At 39.7% G+C, this 25,561-nt stretch overlaps 1 protein-coding gene across 5 annotated transcripts in view; it reads right to left on the bottom strand.

Annotated features, from left to right (window-relative positions):
* The window catches only part of PRDM2 (PR/SET domain 2), a 76,335-nt gene that overhangs the window by 30,568 nt on the left and 20,206 nt on the right, over window positions 1-25,561 (bottom strand). For all 5 annotated transcript variants that reach the window (XR_012765694.1, XM_075437447.1, XM_075437450.1 and 2 more), the window contains exons 5-6: window positions 22,526-22,678; window positions 16,233-16,359 (exon numbers count right to left, since the gene is read on the bottom strand). Coding sequence is in view for 4 of the 5 variants with exons in the window: in XM_075437447.1 (XP_075293562.1) it covers window positions 16,233-16,359; window positions 22,526-22,678 (280 nt within the window). In the remaining variant the exon portion in view is untranslated. The remainder of the gene's footprint in view (window positions 1-16,232; window positions 16,360-22,525; window positions 22,679-25,561) is intronic.

The following is a 25,561-nucleotide window of genomic DNA, read 5'->3' as shown; positions in this document are numbered from 1 at the left end:
TCTTCAACCAGACCACGTCGCTCACAGCCCCATCCAACCTGGCCTGAAATGTTCCCAGGGATGGGCCATCTCCCATTGCTCTGGGCAACCTGTGCCAGGGTTTCACCACCCTCAGTGTAAAAATTTCCAGTCTAAGTCTACCCTCCTAGTTTAAAACTATTTCCCTTTGTCCTATCAGAACCAGCCCTCTTAATAAGATCATCCTCATCTTTCTTGTAAGCCCCTTTTAAGTACTGAAAGCCCACAGTAAGGTCTCCCCGGAGCCTCCTCTTCTCCAGGCTGAACAGCCCCAGCTCTCCCCGCCTTTCCTCCCAGCAGAGGGGTTCCAGCCCTCAGATCATTGCTGGGGCCTCCTCTGGCCCCACTCCAACAGCTCCAGCTCTGTCCTGTGCTGAGGGCTCCAGAGCTGAACGCAGGACTCCCAGAGGGTCTCAGCAGAGCGGGGCAGAGGGGCACAATCCCCTCCCTCGCCCTGTGCCCACGCTGCTGGGGATGCAGCCCAGGGCACGGTTGGCCTTCTGGGCTGTGAGTGCCCACTGATGGCTCATGTCCAATTTCTCATCCACCAGCACCCCCAAGTCTTTCTCGGCAGGGCTGCTCTCAATCCCTTCATCCCCCAGCCTGTACTGATACCAGAGGTTGCCCCGACCCAGGTGCAGGACCTTGCATTTCGCCTTCTTGAACCTCATGAGGTTCACAGAGGCTCACCTCTCCAGCTTGTCCAGGTCCCTCTGAATAGCATCCCTTCCCTCATGCGTGTCAACTGCATGACTTAGCCCAGTGTCCTCTGCAAACTTGCTAAGGGTGCACTTGATCACGCGTTCTACATCATTCATGAAGATATTCAACAATACTGGTCCCAGTACGGACCCCTGAGGGACACCGCTCATCACTGATCTCCACTGGGACATCAAGCCATTAACCAGTACCTTCTGGACATGACCTTCCAACCAATTCCTCATCCACCGAACAGTCCACGCATCAAATTCTTGTCTCTCCAATTCAGAGAGAAGGATGTTGTGGAGGACCATGTCAAAGGCCTTGTAGAAATCCATAGCTCTTCCCTTGTCCACTGATGTAGTCACTATGGTATACCAGGATCATTTTCCAGTTTGGCTACAGAGAAGCATCCTACTTACTGGTGTACACGCACATATAAAACCCTTTCTAGCACCCTCTGACAAAATTCTTCTAGGTAGGAAGGTACCTATCTCTCCGACCCAAAAATACAGACTAAGTACGACAACATTAACTGACCTTTCCATTTTCAAGACTGAATCTTTGTAAAACTGCACATTAAAAAAAAGATGTAAAAAGGATGCAAAAGCTGCACATTTTTATTCATATTCCAGCAATTCTACAGGTGAAATTCAAGCCATACAAGCCACAGCTCCATTTTTGAAACTAACATCTAATTAAATGGGTTGTCAATGAAATCCAAATGGCTACATACACAGTATCTCCAAGACGCCTATTTCAACAATGCTGTCAAGTACATATGCAAATGTGCACAAAAAAAGACAATATTTAAATGCCTTTCTTACCCTGTTTTCCTCAATTCATCATTATAAATAACTAGTGGGGCATTTTTCTTGCAATACCATTATAAAGTTATCAGATACAACTAGCTTATGTAGGCATAATTTGAGCTACTGTTAAGCAAACGCAACACTAAAATTGAAATGAGCTGTTTTGCAGTGTACAAAAATTATCACAATGTAATTTTAACTTCTGACTCCTGAGAATCATAACAATAATTTAGAGCTACAGAAGCTCTGTATTGTCAATCTGCTCAAACCTAATATACCAATTAATTTTAAAGGTGGAGAGGCATAATACATATAGACTTAGAGAAAAAAAAAAGAAAATCTTGAGGAGATTCTCTATAGCCAAAGTCCCATCCCTGTACTACGAAACTGGACATTCAGCCTATTTTGGCCTCACCATTCTGTGCTGGATTGCTTCCTCCCACAGCTGGAGGCTCCTATTATCTGCCAGGCCTTCTGCTTCGCACAACCCCGCCACTGTTCTTACGACAGAGCCTCGCAGGGCACTGCACCTGAACAGCTTGTGATCCCCCGTGTAACTGAAATGCCAGGGGCTGACCATCCTCATCTTCCTTCAGCTCTCCACATCCTCTCACTGCAGGCTGGTAGGAGAGGCAAAAGCAGGGCACGCACACAGTCTGTCCTGCAACGGGTTCACATGTGTCAAGTGATACTGAAGGTCTCCAAAAAGGATCTTTCAAAAGCAGAAAGTTACAGAAGCAAGGTCTCTGAAAAGAAACTGCACGCCCCACTGGTTTAGGTAATACATTTTCCCCTCACTATAATTCAAAACTCAATGACTGGTACTACTACTGCTTTTTGAAGACCACAGACAGCAGCAGCAGAGATAAATGGCTGCTTGACATCAACAATAAAAGCAAATGCAGTGAGCAAATGATCTTCCATACTTTTTTCCAGCAGAACTTGCACCTTCTCTTCCTTAAAAGGACAATTCCAAGCTTACACGGCAGAAGCAGGAGAAAGAAGAAGAGAATAAGCACGGAAGACAAACTTCACAGTAATTCTATTAATATGAAACTGCCAGTTGTATAAACATATTGCTACACATTAACCATCACTTCACATACAAATAGCAGCATTTTAATCACTGCATTTTCCAACCAGATTATAAATGGTGCAATAAAGTCTCATCTTGGGAAGATATTTCAATACACCTGAAGACAGATGCACATACACCTAACTGTATTGTGCCTGTTAAAATATGTTTGTACCAAGCACTAACTATCCATTCTGCAGAAAAGAAATAAAGCAATGCATTTCCAGAGACTGTTAACATGACTTTTGCATAACAGATGAACTTGTTGCCATGGAAAGTGTAAGTAAATTCTGAGCTGGGCTATTTAAAACATCGATTTCTGCAAATGTTTGGCAAAGTCTCCACTTTAATGATAGCACTGAAGATCACATTACTGTATCTCTCCACAAACTTCTTAAATTATATAATAACCAGTACAAGAAATGTTAACTTGGCACCACAGGGTATGCCATGCCAACATAAAGAAATGACATAATAGTTTGCAAAAAGCAAAAGGGAATATATTGCCAATTATATGGACTTCTTCATGAGCCCAGAAAAGCTTAGCTGAAGCTATTCACAAAATACAGATGAAAAAAAAAATAATAGGCTGAAAAATCCTACGAGCAGGAAGCCTATCTTAAATGCGTCCACAAAACTGAAACAGGAATTGTCTCTCGTCTTCTTCACACACTTCAAGATTTGTAAATTAAATTATGCACTATCACCCTCTGTAACAGAAAGAGGGGCAAGAAGTAGTTTATATTATCTGTTTGCAATAGTATGTCATCCACATTTGCAGTATCTCATTCAAATCCTTAACATGTTATAACTTCTGACTAACCTGATTATAAATCATAGGAAGTCTTAAGTTAATAGACTAGAAGACTTACTCATCCATAATGACTTAAGTAGTACAGAATGTCACCTAATAATTACAAAGTATGGCAAACATCCACAGGGTTTAATCCTATGCAATTTTAACCCACACAAGAGCTGTGATGAAACAATTAAGTGTAAATAACTAAACACAGAGTTTATATCTTAGCAAGAATTAAAAATGTTATTTCTGCCTCTATGTCAATATTTCCACAACTAAAATAGCAGATACAGAGTACACAAATATGCAGACTTACATTAGAATTTCTCAACTGCTCAGTGTAGTTGTGTATTTCTACCTCCTACCCTCCTTAATAAGACAACCTCCCATTCACTACAAATTCCTAGGAAGTTACTTGATAGCTAACCACAGCTACCATTGACACAGCCAACCCATCACAGAAAATATAATAAAACATTCTTCTATGCAGTTATACTCCATTGGCATTTATTTTTGCTAAGTATTAAAACAAAAGAAGCAGCAAAAAAAAAATGACAGGTGGCGTACAAACTTTCCAGAAACAACTGGTCTTCTCTATATTTAGCCAATTTTTATGCACAATTCAGTTAAAAATAAGCACATCCAAATTTCGTATTTAAATACAGAGAACTAGTCACAACTTAAATCTCTACTTTAACAAATATGAGCTTTTACTTGAATCCAGAGAATGTTGCTTATACTTTCACCATAGCTCTCCCTGAAATGATTTTCTGACCCTGAAATGAAGCTACACTCAGATAATTGAGACATAACATGCACTCTGACAGCATCATTTTCAAGAAAATGCAAATGAAAGACCTCACATGACTACTTATACTACAAAGTTTAAAATTATCACTCTCAGGTCAGTCTCCCCTTATCTGTAATAAATAACCCAAATATTTGTCATCGCCCTATTTGGATCACTAGACATTTGAGAGGGTTAGACCAGAAATATTTGGATTTTTTAGCTAAATTATCTTTAAAGGTAAGTACTTAGGACTTTACCTGCCACTTTATTCAGCTGTTTGACAAACTGGGTATGTTCAAATTCAGTAGTAGTCATACCAATAAGTGACATTTTATAAAAGAAAAAAAAAAGGGGGGGGGGGGGGGGGGGGGGTAAGTATTGAGTCCACATGCAGACCCAAAAGCTAATGCCCCTCATACACTGCTGATAAAGGTGGTGGTCTGCCATCAAGAGCAATTTTGCTCCACCATGCCAAACAGAACTCTTGCAAGTTTAGTGAAAAGCTGCAACTGCATGGAAGACTAAAACCATACAGTTTATCCTAACGTTTGTCCAGACATGGGCTATGGCCACACTTGGAGAATGCAGCTGTACACGGTCTACAATTCCCAGGAAACAGCACGGCCTTTGTATCTAACCGGAGCACTGGGATTACTGTAACAGAAGTCTCTACCACTGAGAGCAACGCCTCTCACAGATGCAGAATTCGGACAGTGCCGCTACCACCAGATTAAATCTCCCATGGATAAAATCAAACCCCTCAGAACTGCTACAAGGTAACACTCAACACTTTTTATTTACATTCACTCAAATTTGTCCTCTGTTACTCATTTTTACCCAACTGAATTATTTTTACTGTATCTACATCATGTCATTTGTGATAATTTTTTCTCCAACAACATAGTATTCTCAGTAAAATCATACCCTTCTGTTTTATAAAGAATTTCATCCCCCCCTCCTCGGCATACATTTCTTTCCTCCTTTAACTTTCTTATTCTCTTATTTTTCTTCAGTACAACTTGCACAGGTAAGCTTTGCTTCAGAGGATTCAACATGGAAAAACACATACAGCACATATTTTTGGTGAAGAATTTTTTTTTTCATGTTATCAGCAGCAATCCAATAGATTTGCAATAGATTAATACCTTGCATTTCAAAAAGGGAAAACTACTTTGGAAAATACATTCAGTAAAATTTCCCACAGCGCACACTCCTTTATTGCCCTCCTTTTACCAGCACACTCCAAAGTGTCCAGGTATCAGCTCTGGGATGCAATGTCAGCTTGCCTTAAACAATACTTTTCTTCTGTACAGTTTTAAAAGCTATTATTTACTGCAAGCATAGCATTATTCATTTCCCTGAGCTTTTTGCTCAGACACTAAAAATAGAGATAAAAACAATATATGTCAAATGACGTGCACTCACATTTGTAGAAGGTAAGGACAACAACATTATTAACAAGCAGAGATGACAAAAATGGAATTACCAGCTACCTACTATAGCAGATCTGTAGTGTGTTTCCATTAGTCCCCATGAGAAATAGCATTTGATGAACTGGGTCTCCAACCTAACACGGAACACCTTTAATTGCTAATCAGCAGCTGCTGTCACAACACATTTGCAGGTATGAAAACTTCACTTTTCTGCATCTGTTAAATTTGGAAAGCCTCATCTCCTTCCAACTTCAGAGTGACAACCCAAGGTCCCAAGACAGAATATCGCTGCAGGTCCTTTCTAATATATAAAAGTAGATAAAGGATGAGGGTAAACATTATGTAAACTCATTATTTTAATGTACAATATAGTTCCCAAATCATTTTCATCTGCTGAGAAATTGTGAAAGATTTGCTTAGATGTCTCTGTGAAACCAAGTGCTTCATTCATTTCAGCTGCAGCCCACTGATACCTTCTTCAAGAAATGCTTTTCCGTCTTCTCTGATAACAGAGGATATACTGAATTATACTTCCAAAGGAACTCTAACCATAACACTCCAGTTGCCCCATCAGTGCATTTCTCAAGATGCAGAAGAAAGTACTACAGCACAACAGCAACAGTTGGCACTCCTGTTACCAGACCTGACAACAGGAGTTACTACATTTATAGTTTGCCCCAAACCAGACAACGGCAAATGTGGATCTATAAAATCAATAAGGGTCAACAGGCTCCTCAGTTCACTACAGGGAATGGCAACTTCCTCCATTTTTCAAATAAAGTGAAAACAAAAACCCAGGCAGAGCACAGATGTATTTGCCTTCTGCTCAGTTAACTGCTACATTCAAGATTAACCTGTCCAGATCAAATTAAGACTTTAAAGTTGCAGAAGTTCTTTGTACGCACCTTTTCATAGCATAAAAAGCCAACTAAAACAGAAGACAAAAATAAAACATCATTGAAAAGCAACTGCGACATTTCCATTCGCAGGCAAGGAACCAGAAAAAACCATAGCTCTGGTATAGGAGAGTGGAGAGGCTGGAGGCTGACACTTAACAGTTAAGGATTCGGTAGCAATGAGCGAAGTTTCAGCACAAAGTCCACTTTGCTTTTGCAATCCCTGACAAGGGTCTGTAAGATCTGAAACACTGGACTCTTTGCTCTTTACCTGCAACTTGAAACAGAACACTTTGCAGGGAAGTCAATTTTTTACTCAACTCACCGAAACTCAGTATGACCTACTCCATGGTAAAAGCCCAAGACCACTCTAACATTTGACAACAGTACCACCCACATTTACTTTTAAGAGTATGACTTTACAGCTAAGGTGTGTATTTTAACATTCTGATACAAACTTACCGCTAAAAAGAGGTCAGCTATCATTGCAGTTGAGCTGCTGTACACCAGAGCTTACTCCCTAGACACTCAGTTGCCAATTTTACTGGCAGCAACATAAGGAAGTTTGCATTGGACTCGGCTCTGAATAACGGCAATGCATGAGATAACTGACCAAAATTTAAGTGAATTAAGCCACTCTCAGAAACACTAGGTCTTTCCCAATCAAATGGACTGCCAAATAAAATGAGATTCATGTCTGGCTAGACTCAAGCGAGGCATCTGGCTCTCAATGCAAGTAGAATAGCTGTAGAGCTGAATCCCATTTCCATGGTATGTTGCTGTAACAATAATCAAGATGATAGATTTTCAGCTATTATAATACTCTCACTAGAGTAACTTTATGTCAGTCATCACATTAATAATACTGCCTCTTTGAAGCATTAATCATAGTCTATCAGATGTTCTTGCAGAACTCTGATAGAAAGCATGACAACAAAATTAACTCTTAACAGCAACCCTGGTGAGCTCCCAAGTACTTCTGAAAGTTTCATCCTCAGTAACTTACATGCCCTGGTGATCCAAACAAACATTGTGCTTGCTTAGCTCAGGGCAAAACGTTTATAAAAGGTAAGTAAATATTTGCTAGTGAGTAGCTGATGGTCAGACATTATCTAATTTCTTAGCTACAAATGTGGAAACACAAGTAAGTCTTATTTCAATAACTGTTAAACCCAAGTAAAAACTTAGACTGCTATAACATTTCCTTGAGGAACTTGACACAGCGAGCGTAGACCAGCAAGAATTCTTCAGAACAAAGTCATCTCTGTCAATCTGTGCAAGGCTTTTGGCAGGTGTAACAAAATAAATGTTACGGTGCGACAGATTAAAAAAATTAAAAACACTCCGGTCTGACAACTGTCTTTCCTTTTTTGTGCATTTGAAAGACGTACTAAATAGTCAATAACTGGAACATAAAATTACTTTGCTATTTTGCAGTTTTGTAATCCAGTGACATTGTAAAGTCTCTCTGAAGATTCCCAACAAGAATTACCTTACAAAGGAGATCTCACAATTAAAAGAAAACAGCTCTCAGCCACACACACACAAATGGAGTCTGCATCTCTTCCCAGAAATAAACCAGCTCTGAAAACTTTGTATGCGCATACTTGAAGTGAACGTGCTTGTTTATCACTGTATAATAAATTACACAGGGCATCTGTAGATAGGCCCTCAGCATAAGACACTCCCTGTAAACGATTCAAATAAAACAAGTGGTCGATGCAAAAATATGGTAAATTATAGCAAAAACAAGCACTAAAAAAGTTTAGTACCATTAATGATACAGAATCAATAATATTGTTCAAATGATTTTGAAAAGATGAAACATCATAAAAAAGAGAACATCTAGAGAAAGGCAGTAAAAATAATTAAGAGGTATGGAAGATTCTCTTTACAAGGAGAACTTAAAGCCTTCACTAAATTAAGACATGATTCAAGCTAGAGGTAAATAAAATACACTGAAAGTCAATCATTGACTTTACCTTGTATCCACCATAAATGTCAGTCTGCAACTATAAAACAAAAAATGAAGTAGGAGAGGGTAAGCGAATCATAGAAAGAGCAACAGTGTCTGGCAAACGCTTGACTTAATGTGAGGTAACACAAAGGAATTCAAGTAAGGATTATTCATGTGAATGAAAGCCATCCAGATTTATGCGAGACAGCAAACCCGAATGCTTTCATACAGGTGAGGCAGTCAGTAACTCATTGAGTTTGCTCTCTTGCATGCCACAAGCAACAGAACAATTCCAAACCACAAAACAGGTCACTTAAGGGAACAAAAAAGAAAAGCATTTGTTTCATTCTGGAAAACAGTGCCTATTCTCCTTTCTGCAGGAACTCACCCCCTTCCTATTTCGGAACATAACCTCCAAATCTATTGATCTCAAAGCTCTTCCCCGAAACAGCAATCACCAAATATTCTCTACACCTTCTACGCAGAAGCATTTAAACAGTTCTGTGATTCGGAAGAGAACGTTCTAAGAAAGTTTCTGAAAACCTAGTACAATAACATATTTCTGCAAGGAAAGTAATATTTCAATAGAAACTTAGTAACTTTTATCTTACTGTCAGGAAAATTAAAAAAGTATTTTCCTAAGAAAGGAGAAGAATAATGTTGAAACACACTGGCTTAATTTAAAAAAAAAACTAGCAGTGGCATACCAAGATGCTTTTCTTCCAGATCACTCCTTGCTTCAAAGCTAACTCTGATCAATAGAAAAAAACCCTGATTAATCCTGAAAAGCTGTCCAGTGCCTCATTTCACTTCCCACTCTATGCTATGTAAATGAAGCTAGCATTAGCAAATTTGCTAGGAAATGCTGCAACTGTGGTCTAGATGTATTTTATTTTTTTAACTTGGAAAAAACAGTATAAGAAAATATGGTTGAAAAGAGCACAAGTATAAACAAAAACATGGAACACTTTAGAAACTGAATAACCAAATAACCCCTCCAAATTTTTATTATGTTAGACAAATACATACATTTGTTCTAACCAGAACTAAGTTAGTAGCTAGAAACATGCCAACTTGTTACAATCATGAAGGCCATATTGTTATTTTAAGTGAAGGAAAAACCACAAAGTAACAAAAAGCCTACGCAAGGTGCCTGTAGTACTTGTTTTATCAAAGATCTGATAATCAGCACCTAGTCCCTACATTGCATTCCTGACCGCCTTCAGGCCCTTTGCTAAATTCTTTTTCATGTAAGAAGCTGTGCCTTCTCAGTGGTATCACCAGTCAGATGCTTGCGCAGACAAAGCCGGGGGCCCCTGTACTACAAACATCATGCTGTCCGATTCCACTGCTAGCACAAATACGTACCCTGACACCCTGCTAACAGCGGCCGTCCCACGCTGCTGAGAGAGTGAGCACCTGTGGATTTCCATTACCAGCTGCACACGCAGAAACTTCTAAATGGTGTATACACAACAATACATCTGAGGCTTCCAAAGCAGAAACAGACCTTACAGCCTTCCCCAACCTTGTAGTTCCAGCATGTAAGTAAACAAGTTTCCCAACGTTCACGTAAATATGACAAAACCTGACTAAAGCAAAAGCACTGATTTTTTTTTTTTAATAACTTAGGAAATATTTGAATGTGCTAAGGCCTCATATTTCAAGAAGTTTATACTTAGGAATATGGAGTTGAAGGGATCAATACGTGCCATTTAGTGCTGAAATGTTTGGGGTTTTTTTACATATAGATAATTTTTTTTTTTTACCTCTGAAATGAAGGCTTATCTTCTCCTATTCTTAAACCCGTAGGCAGAAGCAAGGCTGGAATGAATCATACCAATTTCACTCTGCTGTTCGGGAAAACTCAGCTATCACACAAACTGGGGGCGTTGCTGTAGAAGTGAAAATGGGAATTTGAAGTAACAGAAGTCTCTTATTCAAAGGGCCCCACTTATGAGGGATAAAAGAAAATTTCTGCTGGTTAGAAGACCTCAAATATATTAGACATTCACCAGACAGAAGGTGCCATGAGAGATACAGTTCCCTTGACATCCCAGATGCTTTTTAACTGGAGTCAAATAATTCTTCTTGTAAATCAGCATGATTTTGGAAAATCAAAGTAAATTTCATTTTCAGGTTTTGCTCCAGCTGATCTTGTTGACCTTCTCCTTCCTCTCTTGTCTTTTCCCAGTCATTGGTTAGGAAGATTTGAAGCCCCAAGTTCCTATCTAAGTTTTTCACTAAGTCTCTTGGAAATACAGCTTAGATAATAATATTAATTCATTATATCCCTGCTACAATGTACAACTTAAAGAACTTTAACATCCTTTAATAAGCTACATTCCAATTAATACACAGTTATTTTTCTCACAAGCTCTTTTCTGTATGGAAATAAAGTTTTAAATTTATTCCAAGTACAAGTCCAACTAATAAATTCATGCAACTTAAAAAACAGACAATCAGGGCATCATTTGGCCATGATTTCCATTTGTGATGACATCCAGATGGCAATTCAAGGCCTACCTTTTGTAAACAGGATGCATATTTATGTGACTCTCAACTACAGCTCATTATTTGGAACTGAGTGAGAATGCCGATGAAAGTATTAACCAAAAAACTGCAAGAAGTTCTACCATCACAGAATTCAATCTGCTTATTTCATCTTTACATCTCCCTTTTCTGCAGCAGCAGTCACGCTTATAGACAAAAGAAAATCCAGTGTAGCTTCTATTACGACAGCATTTATTTAGAATCTGTGAAGCAGAAGCCTAAAGTTGCACTTTGCATTCAGACTGATATAAACCAAGGCATAACAATTATTTATAACCGATGATAATTGATTCATAATTCACTCACCTTAATCTCACACTATCTCTGGGACAGTATTACTAAGAGTTACCCTATAGTTCATGCTTTCCCTGAAATCTGATAAGGACTATGGGAAACAGCAATACGGTGATAGCAGTTGAGCCATTTAAGGTAGTAAAGTTCTAAAAGATTTATTAACAATAGTCTGAGACTTTAAAACTCTACTACAATAAATAATCACCAGGGGCTAAGATACAGGTGAGCCTGATTCAGGTGTTTTGCCTGCACTACAACAGAAGACTATTTTAAGAGGTCATTTGATTTCATGACAGACTCCCACTCAAGTTACCTTATGCAGCATGTGCTTTTGGTAAAATGAAATTACAGACCTTTTCTCCTGCCCTCTCGACAGCCTGACTTTGTACAGAGAGAAGATACGAAAGAGGCACATGCAGTATTCATTCCAGACAATAGTTCAAATTATGCCACTGGGGTTTGTTGCCTAGATAAAGTGCTAAGTGGAACACAGCTAAGACACAAATACAGCTGAACAGCACAGCATGGAACCACTACCACAGAGGTATACATAAGCACAGGAGAAGTAACACATTGCCCCTCTTTTCCCTTCAGAAAAAGGGGTTTTTTTAAAGGTATTTTTCACAACCATGTTGCAGAGCAAACTTTTATCCTGTGTAACATCAGTATCTTTCTTTTCCTGAAACAGACTTTCAATCTGCCACATAATTCATGACAGAAACTGCTTAGATTACTTTCACATTTTTTGATTACGCTTTGGAGCCTACTTAGCACCTTAAAGCAGATTATACCTTGATAAAACCACTGGGTATTTTAATGTATGACCATCTTTTTTTTTAAATACTTTTATTTAGTTGGTGAAAAGTTACTTTTGAAAGGAAGACTGAGTCTGAAGCCAGAGCCTCCAAAAGAGTTCTTAAAGGAACCACTCACCTTCCACACTACTTCTACGTATTACTGCTGTCACATATAAAAGAAGAAATGCCCTGATCAATGGAAAAAATGTCCACACTACTCAAATGGACACATGAATTCAACTCGAAAGTGAAGCTGATCTCTTTTTTTCTCTTAGAAAACGAGTTAACGAAAAATCTTGTGCTAATGCATTTGATTTGAACAAATTTTCCTACAAGCTCGGCAGGGAGGCCAGAAGCATATTAACCACACCTTGGGAGAAGCAGATGATAAACACTTAAATAAATGAAATTTCAGAAAACGTATCAGATCATTTTTCTGCTAGTTGTTGACCATGCACTGGCAGCTTCTGGCTCTTAACCACGCAGTGATCATGTCAAAGATAACAGAGGTTGGCTTATAAAAATCTTTGATGAAACCCAAGTTCACCAAGTTGTTTTCTTTTTTTGGGGTTTACTCCCTTCTCCCCCAATGCCCTTTTATCCTCTTAAATTTCTTTGTAAATCTCAATTGCACTCATCACCTTAGCAACAACATGCAATGTTTCAATGTATAAAAATAAATTAGTAAGACCTGCTTCTTTTCCTCAAGGACTCTTAAGCTGTTGCGCGTGGTAGAAGAAAGATGTTAAGGATTGACTCCAGCTATGAAAACCTACGGGGTTAAGCCAGGCAGTAACTACTGAACATTAACACCTGGGAGATGTAAAGTATTTTGAATGCAGATTACAAGAACAAAAATATGCAAGGCATTGAACTGCTGCATTTGTGCAAGTAAAGAGCAGGAGAGTTTTGAGAAACACGACGGAGGCATAACCAAGATCCCACCTTCGGCAAACATGTTAGGGAAGAGGGGTCCATAGAGGAGAATGCCAGGTGCCATCCTAAATGTGCTCTAAGTGAACCTTGTGTCAGTAATCATTTGCAAACGGAGGTCAGATCAAGGTCAAGGAAAACATTTCAGTCTGTACGTTGTGTCTACCCTAGACTTGGTCAGCTGCTGATTCTTAAGTGCCTTCTCAATTTTACAAGTTTAGTAAGGCCTACCTCTTACATTAAGAGAGTCCAAATTGACAGCGTGTGAGGATTTACTCAGAAATAAAAGCATTCCTACTGCAATATAAAAAGCTTTACAATAATGAAAGCCTTGACTGACTGGGCAAAACTTCACATTTGTAATACCTGTGACACAGTCACCTTTTCTGATACGATCACAGTTCATTAAATAAATTGCAGGAACATGACTATTTGTCAAGTGTTAGATATCTTCACTGTGCAAGGACAAGGCCTAAGATACATTAAAAATTCAAAAGTATCTTTGTTTTACTGATAAGCTATTTAATAATTGCATGTTTTAAATAACTAAATCTTAATACCCTTTTCAAATAAGGTCTTGACTAGTCATTTCTAAGGTACTGAACTATCAGTTTCCTTTTCTGGAAAATGTGTTTCTAAAGGACACGCTCATTCACAGTTGTTTAAACTTGGAAGTTCCTGTTTAGTTCTATTTTCTCCTCAATGTGTAAGACAACAACCTGCAATACAGGCCAAAATAAAGTTTATAAAAAAAAAAAAATCAACTGTTTAGGTAGCTAATAAATCCGAATTTCACAACCCTCCAGAGCAGTTATTCCCTAGCAAGTTTCTTAAATTGGTACTTAATCTAAAAGATTACCTAGTAGTGAATCCCAATTTTTCACGTGCATAAAGTTGAGTCACAACACCATTCTCCTCCCGTCCCCCTTTCATATATTTACATGCTTTATACTTAGATTTTTTAAAATTAGTTTTTAACCCTGCTCATCACAATTTTATTTTTCCAGAAAACTTCAACCCCAGCTCTAAGAAACTTCCATATCCAAGAGATATAGCCGAATTTGCAAAAGAAGGGATATCAACAGAAACCATTTTTGAATCCTAACTGTAGCTGCTGCCATCAGATCAGCAGAAAAATGTTTCTTATACGAAAAATGCTATGAATTGTATGTATTAGCAGATGTTACTATAAATACTAACATAACTAAATGTAGACCAGTAAAAATTATTTCAATGGAAGCTACTAAAAACAGAACTACACAATTTCAAAATACGCATGTATTAGGAAATAAAGCACATAGTATGAATTGCCTTATATTTTACAGCATGGATGCTGAAACTTTAATCGTAACAACTCAAGGCAACTAAATACTAAGAATTTGGTTTTTTTCTGCTTCATGAGACAAGAGTATAATTCCATACACAAATTATTCTTGGTTATTCTCAACACATCATCTACATTGTGTTTGGGGTTCTGTTTGTTATGGGTTTTTGTTGGGTTTTTTTTAGTATTTTTGAGCCTTCATAAGGCGCTTATGTTTATAAAATAGGCGGAAAGACCTATTATTCCTTAATATGACAGTCTGAAATCTTTAAAACCTGTAAGAGTTAAAACTTTAAACCTGCAAAATACTACAAAACCAAAACCCAGGAAGCACTTAATTAATTTAGTGATATTTTTATCTATAAGTTCACAAAGGCAAATAAAACTTCTATGCCATGAAAAATTACCTTGGAAATTATTCTGTCTGGCTTTTCTGATTTATAATATAATCAAATTCTTTCAAGTTGTTTTTCTAGCCTTTCAGGTAAATCACAGGTCCACAAATTCTATTTGCTAAGATAATGCACATTTAGGAAAAAGCATAATACAGTCTCTAATTTACCAAGTGTTACTCGATATGTACTAAATATGCTTTTCATTACAGGGAGCAAAATAAAAAATCAGTGCTTGAATTTCAGTTTGTATTAGCTTAACCTACACGAATTACTGTTCAAAAGTATTACCAATTGTTTTGCATCACTTCTTTCTCCAATGCCCCTCCTCAATTTCTAAAATAAAACAAACTTATATATCAAATTATGTAACTGTTCTCCTAAATATTTGAGCCTGGTCCCAACACGAGTTCCACAGTCAACTGCACTATAAGTAAGATCACACCCTAAATCTAAAAAAATTTACAATGATGCCATTTAAAATATTATCTCCTTTCCTTCTTTGGTTCATTTGCAACCATCAGAGAATTCCAAAATATACATATTCACCTATAAGAAGAACCAATACCCTTGTGTTACAACTCTAAATACTTCCTTTTTATATTTACTCCCTGTGATAGCTGCTATTGCGATTTTGGCCTAAAACGGTAGTCCAAATGTCAGTTATATAAGGCCGTACATAGAGGCACATGCACTCTAAAAAATACTGCTGCTGAAGTAATCATGGAAAAAAAAAAAAAAGAGTGTCTGGTTTGACATACGTATTTATGTAAAGACTAACATGTATACCCCCCCCCGAAATTCGTCTCCCATCCTTCCTCCTCTGCCAAAGTCAGTCAAAAGTAGTCATTCACGCTGCCTGCAAGATTTCATAACCGACAAGATCACCAGTACCCTAAAAACAACAATAAATTAAAAACCGTAGGAAACAGCAAAGCCTTACTTTTTCATTTGCACCAGCGCTCGACTAAAGCAAGAGAGAAATAACCCTTGCGCGTAACAGAACCCCCTCCTCGGCGACTCCCCACTTGTTAGCACTGCCCGCACATAATTTTAGCAGCAGCCCCACCCACCCACGGCGCTCGCAGTCGCAGGAGCGCTGACACAACCCGGGGCCGCTCCCGGCGAGCCCCCCACCGCCGCCCGGCCCCGGGCGCAGACATTTTCCCTCCCCGGTGGCCCAGGCCGGAGCAGCGCCTCTCACGCCGGCCAACTTTTCCAGCCGGGCCGGGAGACATCGCAACTCCCACGGCCCGGCCCGCCCCGCCGCCGCCCCCCCCCCCCTTCCCTCCCTCCGGCTCGGGAGGCGGCGGCGGGGGAAGGTCACGGCGGCCGCCGCCGCCCAGCCGGGAAAAGTTTGCGGGTCGCCCTCCCCCCCCCGCCGCCATGCCCGGGCGCCGCGGGGCGCGGCGCGGCGGGGAGGCCGCGGGCCGCGGCGGGGGGGGCGGGGAGGGCCCTACCTTTCTTGGCTTTCGGGGAGTGCCGCCGGCTCCGGGCGCTGGCTCGCTCTTCCTCAATAGCGGCGGCTATCTCCGGGTCGTCCTCCCCATTGTACCACACCAACAGCTCCTCGCCGGGCGCGATTGGCTGCCGGGAGAGAAGAGAGAGGCGCGGCGCCAATCAGGCGGCGGCTTGTTGGCGGCGGGCCGCGGGGCGGGGGAGCGGCCGGCGGCGGGTGCCTCGCGCGGCCCGCGGCGCCCCGCGCGCGGAGGGCGCCGCCGCCCGCGCCCCCTGGCGGACGGAGGGCGCGCGGCGCCGAGCTGCCCCCCCGCCCGGGCGCCGAAACCAACCGGGGCAGGAACGGGGCCGGTTCCGGGGGACCGGCAGCCCCCGGCCGCTTCCCGACCGTGCGGCGGACGCCCTGCCACCCCGAGAGCGGCCTTCTCCCCCGTACTGTTAATTAACCACACAACAATACACGACTGTTACACAGACTTGAAACTCCAAGCTGGAACGCCCCAGATTTCGGTCTGTCTCCTGTCGCGACACCGATTTAAAGCCCCGCAGACTGAACCCACAGCAACGAAACCCCACGTGTTTATTACTACGGCTATTTACAGTTTAATTCTCTAATTAGCTTAGTCGAGCTAAACTCACCTACCTTACACAAAGCATTAAGTAAGGAGTAAAGCTTCAGTCACCCACTGAACTGGGACTTGGAACAAAATCTAAAGATACAGGGGAAGACTGCCGTGGTGAGTTAACAGGGATGCAGAGGTATTATATAATTACTACACACTGAACAGACCCACTGAATCACCATAATGAAAGATTTGTCTGCCATTCTAAATTTATTATGTTTAATTTTTTTTATCTAATAGAAAAATTCACAGGGAACAGCAAACGAGCCGAGCAGGCACTGCTGCACTCCCGGCTCGTGCTCCCAGCACTGCCACCAAACCCACCGACGCCGGTCCCTCCGACTACCTCACCCGCTCCTCAATCTCACCAAACTAGCACGTCCCCAGGTTTGCAGACTGAAGATGGATTTGTACCCATTTTTTAAACCTTCATCACTATCTCTCCGTTTCCTTAAGCATTCTATCCAAAACCAAGAAAAATCAACTTCAGTGCCTTCCTTAATCCCTTAACTACAACCCCTCTTTTTGCAGGGCTTAATGAACATTGGGCTTGTGGAGATCAGGAGCTATTCTCAGAGCCATTCTGTCACAGCAGAGGGTATCCTCACACTATTATTTCAAGTCTCAGGCCAAAGGGAATTTCTGTATCAAGAACAATAGTAATATTTGTTTCTTTTAAAGCACTTTTTTTTTTAAATGGGTCTCAGCACTTGATAAAGGTGATTGTTATCTTTATACTGCCAGACACTGGAACAACAAGAGATGCAAGATCCCAACAACTATGTTAAGTATTTAAGTTGTATTGTAAGCAAAGCCTACGGTTTGGCTTCCTTAACAGTACTGGAGGCCTGATAGGGTAAATAGTGGTGAAACTATTTGCATGGTCCCATTTTGCAGCTGTTCAGCAGCAAGGAATGAAGAAGAGCTGTCTGATGCAAATGACTTGTCATTTGAACAACATACAAACTCAGAGAAAAGAGCTGGCAAAAATCTTGGGCAATGCAAACACAGGCTGGTAACGAGCACGTAATTTGTTAGCTGTATGGCTGGAACTAACCTTCAGCTTGATGAATTTAGTTTTGGTGTAACTGCTCTAGAATCTAAATTAAGCCCTCTAACCTTGTACTTCTAAACCGAGATGCAGCAGCAGCTTCAAAACCAGACAATTAAAACAGCTCTCTCACTGTCAATTCCACAGACAAAAGGATGACACTGAGCAAGCGCCACTTCCACCGCTACTCTGACACCGGAGAACACACCGCTGTCCCTCACGGATGATACCCTCTAATAACAACTCCAAAAGCCAGCCTCCTCCAAACCACCACCTACAGATTCCTCGTGTAGCAGCGTCAGGTTGGGATAGCTTGGCTAAAAATGGTATGAATTTTGGAAAGGCTCATGAGGTTAACAACTCCCACATGCTTTTGGTGCTTTATGTTTTGACTACATCATTTAACATTCCTTACTCTGAATATTTTCTGTTCAAAAGGTTTGGAGTAATTTCAAAATTTTTTATTTTCATGTGTAATATCCTAACAAGTTGCATCCTAAGAAGTTCTAGCACAGATTGTCTAAAATTCAATTCATTGTAAACGTACAAGCACTGCACTGTGTCTTGTACAGACTGAGACAGGCACTGGCCCGTCTGACCTTATTATTTATTTTTCACCACAGACACTGCATTCACTGTGCTTTTGCACCTGAATGTGGCCTTATCTCCCCAAATGTAACCATAGTGGACCGTTTGTGGCATTAGTACTCCTGTGCATTTTTCATACTACATAACCCTATGCTACGTTGTGTTCCTACGTAACAGGAAGGTGCCTGAGTTGTTATAAACCTGTTTGACAAAACATTCTTCCATAAACAAATTAATCTCACCTTAATCAAGGACAGTTTCACAGCCAGGCTTATTCAGAAGCCTTTTTGAAACTGAGTTCTCACTGCAATTTTACTTTGTCGGGAATTACAAAGTGCTGTACTATGTGCAGAATAACACTAGTTGTTAGAAGTCAGAACTAGCTAGTTCGTTTCATTAGGAGAGGCAGGAAGAAATTCTGAAATCCCATAACAAGTTTAAGCTGTTTCCATGAAATATCACAACTCTCATATCTGCATCCTGGGGAAAGCACATGCAAAGCAGGCTACAAATATCCTCAGTCCTTCAGTAAAGATGAAGAGAAGATGGAAGAAAAAAAGTACTCGCTTGTGCTCACTTAAAAATTCTATCCTATTTACTATTCATTTACAGCAGAGAACAGGGAAGTTAAAGCTCTGTGCAGTTTTAAGGTTCGTTTGCACCAAGCAAATTTGGACTTTGCTTATCTTAGCAATGAGGCTTGGAAATCAGCCTGTTTAACTCACAAATTAGAAACCCACAAAAAGCTGAAGAAAACCTTGGGAAAAAAATAAGTAGCTATGACAACATCTTAAATGCTTCAAAGTGAAGCAGAACAAAATGACATGCAAGCCACTCTAATTCTCTTTTGGGGGTAACTAAACCCTGTGCTGTTTGTTTGTCACCAAATGGAATTTGCCTAAATTTACAAATTATCATAAAAATGGGGAAGGAACTATGTGCACGTACCTGTGGTGGTAAATTTACAACAGTTTTGAAATGGCAGTGTATACACCATAACACGTTATATGCAGAGACAGAAGGATATCTAAGACATTATTTATTACACGTTTTTTGTCGTCTCAGTTGTCAGGAAGGTGTGATGTGAATCTAAGACTGATACAGACCCTATAAGAACAGCATCATCTCTGATACAGAAGGTGAGACAAAAACAAACCTTTAAATAAAAACCAGACATATAAGCAACCGTATTTTATAAAGAAAGCAGAAAACAGCACATTTTTTTCCCAAGGTATGAATTTTCCCTGCAGTTTCTAAGCTATAGGATAGTAAAAACTGATACAACAGACAGTATGTAAATGCTTTAATGTAGTAACTCGCCCTTGAGACCACACATTGAAGATCTCCTCCTCTACATGACACTTCTCCTACGCTGTCAGTCACTTGCACCTTAAATTCCAATTTCTTCACATTCACTTTATTTAAAAAGCCTGCTTACTATAAATTTGTCACTTTAAATACCGAAAAATACAAATACTAGAGAAAACAAGGTTTCTTAATGCCTTCCTTTGGTTTTCATATTCTTGGAATGGACAAGAAATTAAACAGAATATTGCTTTTTAAATATTCCTATTAAACTAATCTTGACCTGATTTATCAGTATGCTGACTGAATGCTGAATATTTAATGGTAGTGAAAACTCTTTAATTTCATGTTACGCTTTCACTTCAAAAATCATCACAGTTTAGCAAGATAAGAATTTTCCTTACATATCACTTCTCTAAAAGGTGGGAGAAAAGAATAAAATATATCAAAATAGATGGTTCAAAAAATAATTGGAGTATAAGTATACACTTCCAACAAACATTCATGATTACAGATTTGTGATCTGTTTTCCCCCATCTTGGAGTAAAGTTAAACTTTACAGTACAACCTAGTTTTGCGCAGTGAAGCAACTCAGACATTTCTACAGCCACCTCTGAAATTACCTGCCAAGCTACCGGTGTCACAGACGTAGTGACAATCAGGGAACTGCAGGAGCACACCACTGAACCATGGCTGCAATGCTCCTTGGACTAACTTGGTCCTGGAAACAGCTGCCTTACCTTTGAGCAGCACGAAGCTGGGATTACTAATACCAGCCACCCCAACCTGGATCGTGCAGAACTAGTTCGAGCATGTCCGCACTGCGTTCCCGGACCTAAGTCTAGAGGGCAGAAAGAACCCAGTGGTTCTACACCAGCTCAGGCCCAGCACCCTACTCTGTGCAACTCCTGAGCCCAAAACTACCCGGAGCTGCTGCCGCTGCGCTGGCCTCCAAGAGGCACAGCGGCAAGCCTTTGTCCAGAGGCACCGAGGCTCACGCTCTGATCTAACGCTCCCTCCAACTAACATACAGTGCAGACACCAACGTGGATTTCCAGAAGCTTGCCTGGGACTGGTATTGCCAACACCAAACTGCAACTAATGAACAACCCACAGCACACAGAGCAAGGCACAGCACACACACACCTGAGCGGCTGCTGCAGGGGCAAATAAACTCTGCTGAACACGGCTCTTTGGAGAACTCCTTTGCATCCCAAACTCAAAATCTCACACTGCAACAAATCCCAGACAGATTTTGAAACCAACAAAACTGATTCTTAGAGGCTGCTCCAAGAGTCTTCAGAAAGAGCTGCTTGGCAGCATGATCTTGTTCACAAGACCTACTAGGATAAAAGTCATCAGGTCACAAGAGAAGACAGTCAAATGAACAAAAGGATATTTCAGATGTTGAGGCAAGGTATTTACTATTCTGTCAGCAGTGCTCAGCCTCTTTTATCAGTACATTTATTTTCCAAAGTGCAATATTATCCATCAGAAAACAGATTTGAAATATACGGATGCCTGTCTTCATCAGGGCTAAAATCTTTGCAGAAAACAATCAATGAGACAGAAATTTAAACTGTCAGAGTGACTCCAAAAGCACACTTATGTTAATGAACTGATGTGACTAGGGGCAGAGGCAACCCAAGATAAAGTGTCTAGAGAAAGCTAAGCTGGCTAGAGATTCACATCGGGAGCCTGCCCTTGGTGAATGAACACTGAAGAGAAGTCAACAGACTGGCTGGCAATAGCGAACCTCTATCTGAGTGCTATCTCAACGCTATTAGAAAGTGCAGAAGGGTTTGTTTTGTTCCTCAGTCTAGCCTGAGTGACCTAAAATATAACAGCTTTACATATTGCTATATTGCCCTATAAACTTCAGAACTACATAGTATCAACTCGTTCTTTTATGAAGTGAAAATCAGCTACTTACAGATGTTGTCAGCCTTACAAGGAAATTTAAGAAACAGTAACAGTGTAACAGCAAGGCTGTATATACCCAAAACCCACAAAAGTTTTTAAAATAAAAACAAACTCAAGCTACATATACTCACTGCTAGCAAGCTCTTGATCAGTTATTCGAATAATAGTTTATAGCCACAATAGTCTAACAGTAACATACTCTACCATTACTTATAGTTAAACCATTTTTTTCTTGGTTTGGGAGATACATTGCCTCAGTAATTACACCCTTTTTCCTGCCCCCAACTCCCTGAATAAAACTGGAATGGTATAAAACCAGGACAATTTGTTTCATGAAGCTACCTATAAAAATGTCTCGACAAACAATTTTTGTCATATGATGCAAAGACCATAAAAATAACTGATTTCTGCACAAAAATCCACAGCAGAAAGTGTCTCAGTATTTACAGAAATAGAAAAATATTTATTTTATGTAATCTGGTATAGTTTTTCCATTCTAGTTTGTAGCATATATGGTGCTACAGCAAACCATTAACCAACAAGACAGAAACAGTGTTTGTACATATCCTATAATTTAACAGTAGTTCTTAATGTCAACTGTACTGGCACAGAATTTAGACCAATGAAATGTAGCATTTGCAATATTTTAATTATATTTTGTAAAATTATTTTAATTATATTTCATAAAATGTTTCAAAATCTGTGTAACACAAATAGTAAAAAAATAGGATTTGAATAAAGGGGGATAAAAAGTATTAATAATAAAAGGTAACAGTGCTGTAACTGATTTTTCAGACATTGATACCTTTAAACTTTTGTAGTATATGGTCCTGTTGATCTCCAGAGGAAACAGATTTTGCTCCTTTCCTGAACGTGCCCAGTTTATATACCGTAGCCAGTTCCCCTTCTTTGGATCAGTTGCATCAACACACATCCATCCCAAGTTTGGGTAATACACCTATGAGACAAAAATGGCATTAAGCAAACGGACAACTGTTAACACTGAAGTGTGCACGCACTACAACACCACACATTTTAAACCTGTACAAAGCAGTAGTTATCATCGAAGGGCAGAGGTAACACAAAGGGTATGAGCAGAGGTAGAGGTTGTACTGGGAGGGAGTGTTCCTGGTCTTCTGCAATCTTTTAGTGGAACTGGTACAACTGGAAAAACACTTCTGGCCTGCAAGCCCTTCTCTGAAGGTTTTGGGCTCAAAAGCGAAAACACTTAGAACATTTTATGCTTTCTTTTCAGTTTGGCAAGCCTGAAATGATTCTCTAGATTTTGCATTTAGTAAAATGAGTGCTTTTAAGATATGAAGGCAATAGAGCTTTATTTTTACTATCTGATGAATTGGGAAAAGTATTTATATAGAAGTTAGAAGCATCTGCTTTATTTGGAAAGACAAGTGAAAGCATAATTTAGGGTTTTTTCAGGGTATTAAAGAAAACCTTAATATTTCAGAAATCTTGCGATCACCTTAACAAAATGACCACGTCAATAAACTTCTGCATGTTCCAAGACGCTGTATAAATTATTGGGCTTTGTTCCTGGAGAAAAATTTTTAACACCTACTCCTGTTTTACATTTCAAGACAGCTTGCAATAAAGCAAGGCTACTGACATCTTCAGTATTTTTTGATGACAGGCAACTCTGCTTCTCTTTCAAGACATGTTATGCATCTCCCACTCTTCTTATAATCCAGGTTAGATGCCTATAAGAAGAGCTATCAGTGGATGTTACACATTCTTTTCCAAACCAAAGAACACACCACTGTTCAGCAATGGAACTATCCTTCTTCCATGCCTTTGTCTCAGAACCACAGGCATACTCGCAGGTACACAATACCTCAGAAGTAGTGGGCAGCTCACAGATTTTTAGGAAATAAAAAAGGAACAATTTTACAGAATCACAGAATGGTAGGGGTTGGAAGAGACCTCCACTCTACCAAAGCAGGGTCACCTACAGCAGGCTGCACAGGACCTCGTCCAGGAGGGTTTTGAATATCTCCATGGGAGAATCCACAACCTCTCCCGGCAACCTGTTCCAGTGCTCCATCACCCTCAGAGTGAAGAAGTTCTTCCTCAATGTGAAATTTGTTTATATTTTCTTATTTGCTTTTTTCATTGTGGTCAAGTCTATAAATACCAGCCTCTGCCTGGTAGAGCTCTTTTCAAAACCCAGCCTCCCGGCTCATCACCTCCTGCAACATTCGCTTAGCACCACTGCAGATAAGGAATAAACTAAAATCCCCATTTCACCGTAACTTCCCATTCTGTTACTCAATGTTGTAGCTTTTTTTTTGTTTCTGACACTTATTTTACAAGTAATTCCAAGTCTTTTCCAACTGCTTTACATTTTAAATTTCAAGTACACTTCTACAAGAGCTTAAAACAAGCACCATTGAATAAAAATGATTTTTTTGTGCTCATATACTGTTGATTAAATAAAATGCAATTTTATCAATAAAAGTAAAGTTTCAATAAATACACCAAAATCATCTGTTTCTTTCCAAGCAAAGAGAAAACATCTCCCTTACAACTACTCCAGCATGGATTTCATCAGCTGACTTTTGGAAGAATGTTCATCAGCGCACTCAGTCCTTGCAATATGAAAGGGTAAACAGCTTTGCAGACCAAGACTTTAAAAGCAATTCTTCCAATTAAAATGGAAAAAAAAAAGAGCCAAACAATGCTGTTGAAGTTACTAGATATGGAAGATATGTCAAAACATAATACTTTATCATTTTTTTAATCTAGTACTTCATTACATTTCTGTATTACTTTATTATGGCTTTGCACAAAACAAAATACTTCATCACTTTTTAGTTAAAGCTTCTAATTTACAGAATATTGTTTAAAAGCTTTGTGCACTGTGAGAAAGGAAATAGCTCCAGCTCCTCCATACAACACGACTGGAAGAGATTCCTATAAACCACAGTAAAGACCATTCAGCGCAGTGGTGCCAGTCATTCAGACAGCATTTCCCCCAGTTTTCAGTCACTTGCCGTCATTTTCCTGTCTGTGGCTTTTCTCCAATAGAAAATGAAAATCTGTTCAAGCCTCTATTTCTCTCCTCAGACACTGCAAGCATACACTGACACACAAAACATCTTATTCAGAATGATACTCTAGGATGACAGTTCAAAATTATCAAAATTGACTGGAGATGCCAGCTTTCAGACGCCTGCCTTTTTCTTCAGATTAACTTCACTAAACAAACAAATGGGATTCTTGTGGAAAAGGCTGTTCTCCTTAGCTGAAGGTCCATATACCTAACCAATTCCACATACCACCACCCTTTCACAAATCATATTTTCTAACCATTAAGATTCTGTAGCAGTTTCAGATATCAGCATATGGAGCCAACTGCTGTGGTCTCATTTTAGCTGCTTTTTTAAATTCCAGAATCAGTATTAAAGCAACACACAATTACTTCGAAATCGAACGAGTGTTCCCTATCACCTGCATCGCAAACTACAGAACTTTGTAACAGCTTGTTTGCAACTATCATTTCTCAACACAAATTTTAAAAATATTAAGACATATCCACTGAGAACATTCAAAATCCAGCACTGAGAAAAACAATTGCAAGGTCAATAATTTACTTGACTGATTCAATCTCACTAAGAGTTCTTGCACCAGATCAAAACTGAAGATATTTTATGCAGTGGAGTTCGTGATAACATTAGCCCAACGCAACAAACACCATACTCGAACACTTTATTACTTTCCTGAATGTGAATTTGCATTTATGGGAAAATATTATAGATCAATACCTCTGATAGGTGTTAACATTAAGTTTTGTATGTGTATCCATTGCTTTATGCAGTTGAATTTT

This window comes from Opisthocomus hoazin, chromosome 16 (genome assembly GCF_030867145.1).
Source record: "Opisthocomus hoazin isolate bOpiHoa1 chromosome 16, bOpiHoa1.hap1, whole genome shotgun sequence".
NCBI classification, from domain to species: domain Eukaryota; kingdom Metazoa; phylum Chordata; class Aves; order Opisthocomiformes; family Opisthocomidae; genus Opisthocomus; species Opisthocomus hoazin.
The sequence above is the reverse complement of the archived record's forward strand: the minus strand, read 5'-3'. Positions and strand labels throughout refer to the sequence as shown.